This window comes from Sinocyclocheilus anshuiensis, unplaced genomic scaffold (assembly GCF_001515605.1).
Source record: "Sinocyclocheilus anshuiensis isolate Anshui unplaced genomic scaffold, SAMN03320099.WGS_v1.1 scaffold579, whole genome shotgun sequence".
Lineage (NCBI taxonomy): Eukaryota > Metazoa > Chordata > Actinopteri > Cypriniformes > Cyprinidae > Sinocyclocheilus > Sinocyclocheilus anshuiensis.
Window position 1 is genome coordinate 3,135,884 of NW_015551075.1, and position 13,108 is coordinate 3,148,991.

The following is a 13,108-nucleotide window of genomic DNA, read 5'->3' on the forward strand; positions in this document are numbered from 1 at the left end:
AAGTTTCAATTCTTACATTTTTTTATGTAATATTTAGTAGGGGGTGTATTTCTATTTAGCTTTAATTTATTTTTAATTCAGTTTTAGTTTTAGTAATTTTAGTACTTAAACTTATTTCAGTTAGCTGCAAAGGCAACATTTCTCATTTTTATTAAATGTAGTTTTTGATCTAATAATTATATTTAATTTTTTAGCTTTAGGTAACAATAACAAAACCAATCCTGACCTCATGACCTGACCTATTTTTGATTAACTTTTGAATTATATATGAAATTTAATATTGAAGAAATTCTAAAGACTAAAGTTTGAAAAGTTGGGAAAAAAACTGTTCATAATTTCAAAATTGAACAGAGCAATAATATCATCGAATAATTAGCGTTTTTATTATTTTTAGAGCGTTTTTTATTTCCTCAAATTTATTCTATAACACTCGTTCACGTCTGAAGTATATCTAAACTGTAAGAGTTTGTTTACCTCCAACTTGTGTGCATCTCTCAGACTGCTGTCTGTCACTTTAAAGTGAAAAAGTATGTCACTGAATCATCAGCAGGGTGAAATGAGTCTGCTAGACCGACCAAGACTCACACTCACAGACTCCTTATTTTCATCCATCCAGGCATCATGTGACACACAAACCATATCCTATGATCTCACACACCTAAACTTAAAGCAGTCGTGAGCTTCCTTGGTGTGAGGCTTTGATGAGTCTATTGTGCCGAGCGCTGGTGGTGTGAGAGACGAGGTGAAGAGGATTTGAGCTTCTGACACACATCGAGGTTTTTGTCAGTGTTCTGGGGGGGATAAAAGCCCTCTATTCATGCGCCCCTGAAATAGCTTCTATTAAGCATGTGTGCGAGGAAGCAGAGGGGGTGGTTTATAAGCGTGTGTGTGAGTGTGCAAGAGGTTTAAAAGGGTTCTAGAGAACTTATAACCACATGACCTAGTGGGAAAAAAACCCTCCAGTGGATTTTAATGTTTAGGTGTCCTAAAAACCACCACCACCTGGGGGTCCATGGCATGAAAACATTTGAAATCCCCTGTGATATGGAATCACTTTTACTATTCCTCATATTTCAAGTTAGGGACTTTTCACAGCTCTTAAACCTCGGTATTAAACTTTTATGCATGAGTCATCTTGCACATTTGTGCAGACATGAATGAAACCTCAAATGTGTGAAGCTAGATGTGCTCTATTATTTTTCAAAATGAGCAGACCAATTATTTTGCCTGCTGGACCTGAAAAATAAAATAAAATAGAATGAAAGGTCCACGGACCCCTGGTTGAGAAACACTGCAGTAAGCAACCAATTAACAATGCTCAATGTGGCAAACAATGCACATTTCTTCAGAAAATCATTCTCACCTTTCTGAAGATGTTGTCCTCTCCAGTGTCAGGGCTGAGAAATCCATCTGTATCACTTCCTGAGTCTCGAAATGTGACTGTTTCTGAGTTGCAAGTGTGAAACTCCGGATACTGTGAACTTTCTGTAACAAACACACACAGTTTTACACTATGACAGACACATTTACAGCATTTACTATAAAAAGCAGTGTGCTAAAAATAGCTTGTGTATCCAGTTAAAGTCAATCATAAAAGTCTCCAAAGAAGTTCTCTTACTGAAGCCCAATGTCCTCTTAAACAAAACATGCGATGTCCTCTTCAGAACAGATCTTTGTACAACAGCACATGTATTCACGACAGCAAAGTCTGACTATCTTGATAGGAGAAGTATCTGTAGCGTCTGCCAGTACCGTACCGTCGCGTGGGTAACAAAACCAGATCACGTGGGAGACGAAACAATCGTGATAAACCTCAACAGATTCCATCACCTAGAAAAATACAGCCTGTTTCCCCTCCCTCTCTCGCTTTCACTTTCTTCTAGTCTTTTAAAGTGCAACACTGCACTTTTACACTCTGTATAAGCTTAGTGTAAGAGAAGAGAGTGACTGTGAAGGCTGGGATCAGCACTCGGAGATCTGTCACGAGAGTGTGAGCTTTGTCAGCTGTCACACAACACACAGGTGGCACCATGTTTTGGGATGTGAAGGAGGGGGCTCGCTGAGACCGCTACAGCTGCCCTTTCTTTACGCTCTCAATGCTATAGTAAAAGCAAACGTCATTACCTAAGCTGCAGATAAACAACTGACAACATAAACACAGGTCATGAAAGGCCGCTGAGAAGAAATTCAGCATATTGAATCTACCCAGTTACATTTGGTTATTTTCAGTATGTTTTTGATATGATTCATCGTAATTTTTTTAGATGTTAAAAAATGTCTCCAGTTCCAGTACTTGGAAACTGTAAACACTGTGGCTCTGCGGTGCTTTTAAATAAATAAATACAAATCAAAAAGCATAAAAATAAAATGAACTAAAATACTTTTTGCAAGTGTATGAAAACAGAAGAGCAAAAAATTAAAAAAGAACAATATTTTTGACATGTTAATAAAGATAAAAATTAAAAAATAAATCAAAACATAATTAAAGAAAAATGTAAATTAAATGTTTAAAACATACATACATTTTTTAGCTTGGTTTTAAAAACATTGTACTGCGATGACCACTAAATATTGTAGAAACTTAATTTGCTGTAAAGTTGCTTTGCAACGATTTTTATCGTGAAAAGCGCTATACAAATAAACTTGAATTGAATTGAATTGATGAAACTGCAACCGTGCAACTAGAATGTGATTGTCATAATGCAATTTCTCCTGTTCCAGTACCTGTAAGTTGCAATGCAATGCAATGAAATGCAATAAAATGCAATGAAATGAAAATGTTTTGCTGTTTAATAAAAAGGTAAACAATAAATAATAAATAAAATGGAAAAAGCAAGCAATAAAAAATTAAATAGAATAATTAATTAAATACAAAATATAATAGAACAATATGTTTAGCATGTTAATAATAATCAAATGAAAAATAAATAAAGACATAATTTAAATAAAATGTCAAATAAAATGTCATTTTCTTTTTTAGCATGGTTTTAAAAACACCACACTGTGACAAACCTGAAACCATGCAACTATAATGCAACTTTGTTAAATGTTGTAAAAATGTTTGATGCTTACAAGGAAGTGATTAATAAATCTCAACCCACTTCCTGCATTTACAAAGACACAGCAGTGATCAGTGATAAGTGATAAAGTTGTGCGTTCAAGACAATCCAGTCAGGGTAGTTTAACAAGAAAAAAAAGCAAGCTATATGCCACTTATGTTCACAATAGGTGTAAAAACAACTTTTTGTATGGTTGAAATACACTTTTCATTAAACAGGAAATCTCTCTTTTTAGCACTGCATCATGTTTGTGGCTTGAATGCATTTTGTTTTTTTTTATACCAGACACTGTTGGTGTATTAAAGGTGAACAGTCTTCAGAATAGTTACAAGTAAAGATAAACAATCCCTTCATGCTCCTCTATACAAGCACTTGCCATTACTATCTTCTGTTCCTCATACTTCCTTAAGAACCTCACTATAAGAAAACAAGATTTTCCTTTCTCTTCTGAAATTAAATGGTTCAGTCTTTGTAGACGCACTCCAGTGTTTACAATGCAAAGTTCTCACCTTCCTGGGAAGCAAGCCAATCATAACCGAAGTCATTTACATACTGTATAGAAGTCTTAAAGGTACAAACATCAAAACAGCCCGTTTCATTCTAAGGGTCAGAGAGAGGGTGGAAACGTTTTTATACAAGAAACTGTGGCTAACATTACAGTTTAACTGTATACTGCCTACACAGACAGCATCCTAAGTGTCGAGGAACCTCATAAGCAAGCACACATGCCACACAAAACAGCACTCATCACATGAAATGCATGAGCGACGTGACTCACAAATGAATCAGAGAGAAAATGACGTTAACATGTTGCCAAACTTACAACATGCGCACAAAAAAGAATACAAATACAATATAAATATATAAAAGCAGTTTGATATAATTAAAAATTAACTGTTTAAAACAATTGTTTGCTATCAAATCTTTGGTAACACTTTACAATAAGGTCCCATTAGTTAATGTTAGTTAATGCATTAACTAAAATCAACTAACAATGAGCAATTTATTTATTGCAGTGCTTATTAATCTTTGCTTACATATAAAAAAATACTGTTTATCATTAGTTCATGCCAGTTCAGATACATTAAATATTATCAGGCACAATTATTGATTTTAATAATGTATAATTAAATGTTAAAATGAGCATTAACTACAATTAATAAATGCTTTAGAAGTATGTTGTTAGTTTGTTAACTAGTTAGCTTATGCTAATACATTGAGTGTTACGAAAATGTTTTAGTACTGCATAAAACAGACTACCATTTAAAAAAATGTTAATAATTACGTTTTTTTTTTTTTTTTACTGTTTTTAGGTCTTTTGCTGAACAAGGCTGCATTTATTAGATTAAAAAAAGACAGTAAAAACAGTAATATTATTACAATTTAAAATAACTGTTTTCTATATATTTGAATATATATTTTAAGATGAATGTTCAGCATCCATTACATCCATATCACATGATCCTTCAGAAATCATTCTAATATGCTGATTTGATGCTTAAGAAACATTTCTTGTTATTATCAATGTTGAAAACAGTTGAGCTGCTTAATAATTTGGTGGAAACCTTGCTACACTACCACTGAAAAGTCTGGGGTAAGATTTAAAAATTAATGGAAAAAAAAAATAACATTAATAATAATGATCCATAAATAATAATTGAGTACTAATAATAATTGAGCAGCAAATCAGCATATTAGAATGATTTCTGAAGGATCATGTGACACTGAAGACTGAAATAATGGCTGCTGAAATTGATAAGCTAAAATTAAGCCCAACTAGATAAATATTAGTATTGAATTACATAACTGACATGATATCAGGTCATGGAAGTGTGATCTTACCTGTGGATAAGTTGTGTCTCTTCTGGGAAACACTGGAACACAGTGCGTCTTTGTCTCTGTGGATCTGGGGACAGAAAGAGGAAGATATGGTCTTACGCATGTGACTGTCTAACTGGAAAAAAGTTGTTTAACATATTCAAAGCAAATATGAACATCAGACTGCATTCAAATTTGATGACTTTTTTTCATTTTCTTTCACTGCTGAAAAGGTCAATGAAACTGAGGGTTTCTAGTGAATGCATAGGCAACAGAAGCACTGCTGCTTTGCTCACAAACGCTCAGAGACTGCAGCATATATGAGGTTAGAGTTCAGTCTGTGGTTTGTGGACCCCATAACAGCTGCATCTCAGTCATCACAGACCACACACCACCTCACACCGGCCCTGATTTATTGCAGTGCTTATTAATCTTTGCTTACATATAAAAAAAATACTGTTTATCATTAGTTCATGTCAGTTCAGATACATTAAACATTATCAGGCACAATTATTGATTTTAATAATGTATAATTAAATGTTAAAATGAGCATTAACTACAATTAATAAATGCTTTAGAAGTATGTTGTTAGTTTGTTAACTAGTTAGCTTATGCTAATACATTGAGTGTTACGAAAATGTTTTAGTACTGCATAAAACAGACTACCATTTAAAAAAATGTTAATAATTACGTTTTTTTTTTTTTTTTTTTACATTGAAGGACACTGTGTGCAGGCGTAATATTATTACAATTTAAAATAACTGTTTTCTATATATTTGAATATATATTTTAAGATGAATGTTCAGCATCCATTACATCCATATCACATGATCCTTCAGAAATCATTCTAATATGCTGATTTGATGCTTAAGAAACATTTCTTGTTATTATCAATGTTGAAAACAGTTGAGCTGCTTAATAATTTGGTGGAAACCTTGCTACACTACCACTGAAAAGTCTGGGGTAAGATTTAAAAATTAATGGAAAAAAAAAATAACATTAATAATAATGATCCATAAATAATAATTGAGTACTAATAATAATTGAGCAGCAAATCAGCATATTAGAATGATTTCTGAAGGATCATGTGACACTGAAGACTGAAATAATGGCTGCTGAAATTGATAAGCTAAAATTAAGCCCAACTAGATAAATATTAGTATTGAATTACATAACTGACATGATATCAGGTCATGGAAGTGTGATCTTACCTGTGGATAAGTTGTGTCTCTTCTGGGAAACACTGGAACACAGTGCGTCTTTGTCTCTGTGGATCTGGGGACAGAAAGAGGAAGATATGGTCTTACGCATGTGACTGTCTAACTGGAAAAAAGTTGTTTAACATATTCAAAGCAAATATGAACATCAGACTGCATTCAAATTTGATGACTTTTTTTCATTTTCTTTCACTGCTGAAAAGGTCAATGAAACTGAGGGTTTCTAGTGAATGCATAGGCAACAGAAGCACTGCTGCTTTGCTCACAAACGCTCAGAGACTGCAGCATATATGAGGTTAGAGTTCAGTCTGTGGTTTGTGGACCCCATAACAGCTGCATCTCAGTCATCACAGACCACACACCACCTCACACCGGCCCTGAGGGACACAGCGGCTTCAGCAATCATGATCCAATGCTGAGATGCTCCCCACAAGCCAGACACCCAAACAAACTACTTCTGGCTGGATTCAATCCAATCCATAGAAGAAACAATGGATGCAATTATAAAACCCAGCTTATAAAACCGATCCAGCTCAAATAAGATAAGCTACGTTTGAGTCTGTTGTAAAATAAAGCAATAAGCCAAGAGAGGCTGTGCGCTACAGTGAATTCACTCCCTTAATCCATAGTCAAGTTTAGTTAAAAAATATATATTTTTTATGTTTATGTAAATAAATAAATACAGGGAATTATATATTATAGCTTGTTGCAAATTTATTTATTTATTTATTTATTTATTTTGTAAAGAGGAAATTGTGGTAAAAAAAAAAAAAAATGTAACATTTAATGAAAAAATATATATATATTTTTAGCAAATATAAAAAAAAATACACAAAAAAAAATGTTGGCCAGCAGAAAAAAAAAATCCCTATTGTTGAGCATTTTAAAAATAATAATTATGAAAATTAAAAAACAGTTCTTCCACCAAATATGGTTCTTTTTAAAAAAAATAATAATAATAATTCTGCAAAGACAAATTAAATTGATTAGTATATTGAAGAGACAGTAAAGACATTTACAATGTTACAAAATATTTCTATTTCAAATAAATGCTGGACTTTTTAACTTTCTATTGATCAAAGAATCCTGAAAAATGTATTGTGGTTCCCTGTTTTCAACATTGATAATAATAAGAAATATTTCTTGAGCAGCAAATCAGCATATTAGAATGATTTCTGAATGATCATGTGACACTGAAGACTGGAGTAATGATGCTGAAAATTCAGCTTTGCATCACAGGAATAAATTACATTTTAAAAATATATTTAAACAGAAAACTGTTTTTTTAAACCTTAATAATATTACTATTTTTACTGTATTTTTGATCAAATAAATGCAGCCTTGATGGGCATTTGAACCTTTGAACGCTAGTGTATACTGTATAAACATAACTGTCTTTTACCACACCGTTGATGTCAACATAAAAAAAGCAGGGAGTGTATTTTGCCATTCTTAATTTTTGTTTTAAGCAAACCAGCAAACAAAGCAGTCCTAACACAAGTCACATATGGCTTGGTGCTAAAAAGAGTTAAATTCTTGTGTATCTAGTATACCGTACTTCCTTTTTCAAAGTCCAGTTTCAGTCTGTATTATACTAAAGAGGCCCAATAAATGTCATGCCTGCTTGCCTACTATACATCAGCTTTTGATCTGAGGCACTGAAAGGGTGAATACATACAGTCTATTGGAAATGTTTACACAGATCTCATGTTACGGCCAGTACTGCTACTGAACAGCATCCTGTACAAAGCACCCACAATAGAAAGCCTGTATTAAAGCGACCTGCACCGCTGATGGTTATTCACCCGGCTGGAAAGCACACTGAAAAGCAGGAGAAATACAGGAGAAAAACGTGAAGAACGAGAGAAATGGCTTCTGATTTGACCCAAGAGCAGTTCACGTTTCCATCCTGGCCAGGGACTAATTATGTTCACACCCTCAAAAACCAAGTGACCGTGCACAGTTTTAAAGCAATTAACAATGCACAACGCTCCATTGATGAGCACGTCCATGCCAGAGCTCTGACTATCCACTGTGTGCCTCTGGGAAGGCACAAGGCAGTGGAGAACACTGTCGTCTGTTGTCCCGAACACAAGCCCTGACTACAGACAGGCCAGAGAGCACAAACACACACTCTTTGGGTTATCCGTACAGCAGTTCCCATCATAGTGAGTCGTTGATATCACACACCCACTGCTGCTGAAACTCCAACAAAGATTAAAGAGATTATAAATGAAAATAGCTGTATTGTTGAAGCATAAGCGGTAGAACTCTAAACAAGATGCACAGCTTTCAGACTGTGAACGAATAGGTTGAGGGTTTGTTTAATTATAAAGTGTACGAGATGTTTTCACTGGATGAATGAGTCCCTTCTTTAGCTTTGTTCACACTAAAATCAGATCCTTTTGTCCAGGGGAGTCAAAGACGGCACGTATAGAGATCAAATGTGCGAGATGATTTGAGGAAAAATATTAATAGTAAATTATGCACAAAACAATTACATCCATTTGTGGTTGGTAAGATTTTTTAATGGTTTTGAAAGAAGTCTCTTATGCTTAGAAAGGGTCCATTTATTTGAGAAAAATACAGTAAAAACATTAATATTGTGAAATATTTTTACAATTAAACATAACAGTTTTCTATTTCAGTATACTTTATAATGTAATTTATTTCTGTGATGCAAAGCTGAATTTTCAGTATCATTACTCCAGTCTTCAATGTCACATGATCTTTCAGAAATCATTCTAATATGATGATTTGCGCTTGCTTAATATTTTTCCAAAACCAGGATACATTTTTTTCCATTCTCTAATGAATGCAAAGTTCACAAGAACAGCATTTATTTTTAGAATTTTTTGTAACAGTGTAAAAGTCTTGCCACTTTTGATCAATTTAACACATCCTTGCTGAACAAAAGTAATAATTTTTACTGACCTCAAACTATTGAGCTCTTAGAGTGTTCTGTTGCATTTTAAAGTAGTAAAAAAAACTTTATGCAGAATATATTAATAGTGATCCAATGTATCAAAATAACTGAAATATGGCATATTTAACCTATAACACTTCATTAGACATAATGCACAAATATAAAATTCAATGCAATCGCATTCAGTATGTACAGTAACAGAGACTTTGTTTCAAAAAGCAACTCCGTGAATAAGGAAAGGGGACTAAAAACCAAACCAGCTTGAATACAAAATAAACATTTGCATCTCTAACTGCCACTGAGCTATACGTATGCAAAAGAGACTGACATTTAAATATATAAAACAAGACTGATATAAGAGGCATTTACACTCTTAAGAATATCCATCCATCCATCTATCTATCTATATGTCTGTCTAAAAAAGAATAACATCAAACACAAAACTGCATACTTACATGTCAACCACTATATTTTGTGATGCTCTAAAGCTGCTTCAAACCGCTCTCCATAACACAGGCCCAAACCCTGAAGTCTGTTCAGAGCCAAACATGGCCCAGTGTCCCTTTCCAGAATCTGGCACCGCTGCCGTTCTCACTGCATATTTGCGGCGCTAGGGGAGAAACCAAAAAGGCAGTGCCAGCAGACTCTGTCGAGCGCAGAGCATTCAGAAGTGTACCCAATAAAAACACATCTGGTTTGAAAATGCACAGACTGTGCGCTGGCTCTCGATGCATGCAGCGGGAATACAAAAAAGTTATAATACAAAAGCAATTGCTTCGGGATAAAATTTATGGCACGATAAGAACACGTTAATCAGTTAGTGGGACATTTTGAATCTAATTTGTGTTCCTACAGGACCATTTGTGTTTCCAAGATCTGCGTCTTAAAACTGCGCAAAGCTTAAAAATCTCTGGTTTGTGCTGATTGTAAAGATGGTGATTTTTAGTTGCAGTACAGCGCTATGAAGTCACTTGGCCGACGGCCCGTTTCCATCATTCTCTCCAGGCTGAGAGCCAAAGGAAACCGTTAGGATTTGGGCAGCGGCTCCCAGACTGTCACCAAACTGAGCTGCCCCTTGCACTCACGCAGTTCCTGACCTCAACATGTATGCGCAAACACACGCACACACTCATGGCACAAACTCCATTTACAGTCAAAACATTGTATCTGAGCTTTCCCAGAGGCATTTCTCCAATCCAATAGCCATCCAGTCTTTAGGGGTCATTAAAGGGTTAGTTCACCCAAAAATGAATATTAGCCCACAAATTACTCACCCTCAAGTCATCCTAGGTGTATATGATTTTCTTCTTTCAGACGAATCCAGTCGGAGTTATATTAAAAATTGTCTTTGATCTTTCAAGCTGTTTAATGCCACTCAGCGGGTGTTGCATGCATCAGTCTAAAAGAAGTTAAATAAAAAGCGCCCATCCATAAAAAAAATGTCTCACACGGCTCCGGGGGGTGAACAAAGGCCTCCTGTAGCGAATCGATGCGTTTTTGTAAGAAAAATATCCATATCCATATATACATAGCTTGAAAGATCAAAGACAATGTTTAATATAACTCCGACTGGATTCGTCTGAAAGAAGAAAGTCATATACACCTAGGATGACTTGAGGGTTAGTAATTTATGGGCTAATTTTCATTTTTGGATGAACTAACCCTTTAAGAATGGAAGGCTCTCAAAACCATCTAGAGAAATGCACTGAATAAAAAAATGTACTAGGATCAGTCAATGGAATGGCACTTGCAAAACATTTTACTTTTGAAATGCACTACAGTTCAATAGTTAGGGGTCAGAATTATTTTCTTTTAAATAAATTAATTTTATTCAGCATTAAATTGATAAAAAGTGACACAAAAGACTGTTTACAAAAAAACGATTCTATTTAAAATAAATGCTGTTTCTATTTACCAAAGAATCCTGAAAAAATGTATCATAGTTTCCTCAAAAATATTAAGCTGCACAACTGTTTTCAACTTTTATAATAATAAGAAATGTGTCTTGAGCAGCAAATCAGCATATTAGAATGATTTCTGAAGGATCATGTGACACTGAAGACTGGAGTAATAATGCCGAAAATGCAGCTTTGCATCACAGGAATAAATTACATTTTACAGTATATTAAAATAGAAAACCGTTATTTTAAATTGTAATAATATTTCACAATATACCTGTATTTTTTTTATCAAATAAATCCAGCCTTGATGAGAGACTTCTTTCAAAAACATTAAATAAATTTTACCAACCCCACACTTTTGAATTGTAATGTATGACGTTTGAGTGAAAAAACAATCAAAAAAATAAAAGAAAGAAAGAAAACGGAGTGGGAGTTTACTTTTATTGCAAAAAGTGAACTCTATGACAAAAGGTTGAAAAATAAGAAGGATTGATCACCTGAAAAGTGAGTCATTTTTACAAGTATTGTACTTCTTTGGAATAATGTGCAATGATGATTCATTTACAATAAACCTATGAATTATGTTTATATTGACTTCAAATGCACTGAATCAACTGTACTGAATCAAATGACTCAGTGACTCTATGACCACATGCATTCAAATTCAAAAGAGTACAATGAGTCATGAATTACCATGTGAGAGATATACAAAAGCTTGATGGCAATAACACTAAACACATAGTTCAATAGTTTATTGAGAGCTTAAGGATTTAAGATTTGGAAAGAAGTGACATCTGTGCTAATGACTGTTAAGACCGATCAAGCCACACGTCTTCATTGTATGATCAAACTGGCAGATCAACGCTTCAGGGTGATGATCTTAGGTCTGGCATGATGTGTGAATGTCAGAATGTCAAGCCAACAAAAGAACTATGAATCAACTAATAAGACATGAGAGAGTTTGGACACTCAGAAAGAACAGCTGACTGCAAACGCCACAGACATGGCCATCACGTCTTACAGGAACAGATGCTTTCTATGAACAGAAACTACACCTTATAGCTTGGAAAATCACTGTTAAAACAAGTTAGCAATACTTATTGAAAATCAATTATAATAAGTACAGAGTAATGTTTGGGTATATAGGAAAGATCATAAATGAGATCACAGTTGCGATCTGTTCTGAAACTCTAGAGGAGGCCCATGTGAGATTGCGGTCTTAGGAGAAATAACGGAGATATTATAAATGTCTCAAACTGCGACTGATGGCAAGGTCTGCAGGAAAATGTCAGAGATCTCAACATGAACTCAAACACTTCAAATCACAAACTTCTGACAAGTGATGCTGCCCACATTCATCTTATAACACTATACTCTTACAACAAATCGCTCATTTTATAAGGCTTTAAGGAGAAACTTAGAAATGTATATAAAAACATTTTTTTTTTTGCTTTTTTATTCTATTAAGATGTTATATATATATATATATATACACACACACACACATTAGGGATGTAACGATTCACTCAACTCACGATTCGATTCACTATTTTGATTTCACGATTCGATTCGATTAACTTTTTTTTTTTTTACAAAATTAGATTTAAGACAAATTATAAATGAAATGTGTCCTTTTATTATTGCTTGGACAAAATACTGTACGTTTATTTGTGAAACTGAAATATAACACTATAATAATATACTAATATAGCACTTGTAAATTATTGCTCTTTTGTTGGTTTTGATTGCTTCTATTGTCCTCATTTGTTAGTCGCTTTGGATAAAAGCGTCTGCTAAATGACAATTTAAATATAATGTAAATGTAAATAACAAAACTAAATTGAAATTTTAAAACAAGCCCCAAATCAACTAAATAAGTAACACAAATAAAAGAAATATCTTCATATAAACAAACTAAGGATTTGTCTGTGCTCTTTCCATTTAAAATGACAGGCAACCACTACATTTTAATCATGATCCATACAAAGATGCTGCATACATGCAACATGAGCAGTTTTAAATCTAAATTACATTGTATAATTTTGAAATCTAAAGCAAAAACAGAATGGTTTGACTTCAGTTTTGTGAAATAAAAATATCTGCATGAAACAGAAACAACAGACGAGCTGAATGAGACGCAGATTCACTCTTCACTCTCAGGTGGCGCTTAAACCGTTTCCTGGTTTC

At 34.0% G+C, this 13,108-nt stretch overlaps 1 protein-coding gene across 7 annotated transcripts in view; it reads right to left on the bottom strand.

The window, feature by feature from the left end:
- LOC107662299 (A-kinase anchor protein 13-like) overlaps window positions 1-13,108 on the bottom strand; it is an 89,084-nt gene that overhangs the window by 43,963 nt on the left and 32,013 nt on the right. For all 7 annotated transcript variants that reach the window (XM_016452275.1, XM_016452278.1, XM_016452279.1 and 4 more), the window contains exons 9-10: window positions 6,089-6,152; window positions 1,364-1,485 (exon numbers count right to left, since the gene is read on the bottom strand). In XM_016452275.1, coding sequence (XP_016307761.1) covers window positions 1,364-1,485; window positions 6,089-6,152 — 186 coding nt within the window. The remainder of the gene's footprint in view (window positions 1-1,363; window positions 1,486-6,088; window positions 6,153-13,108) is intronic.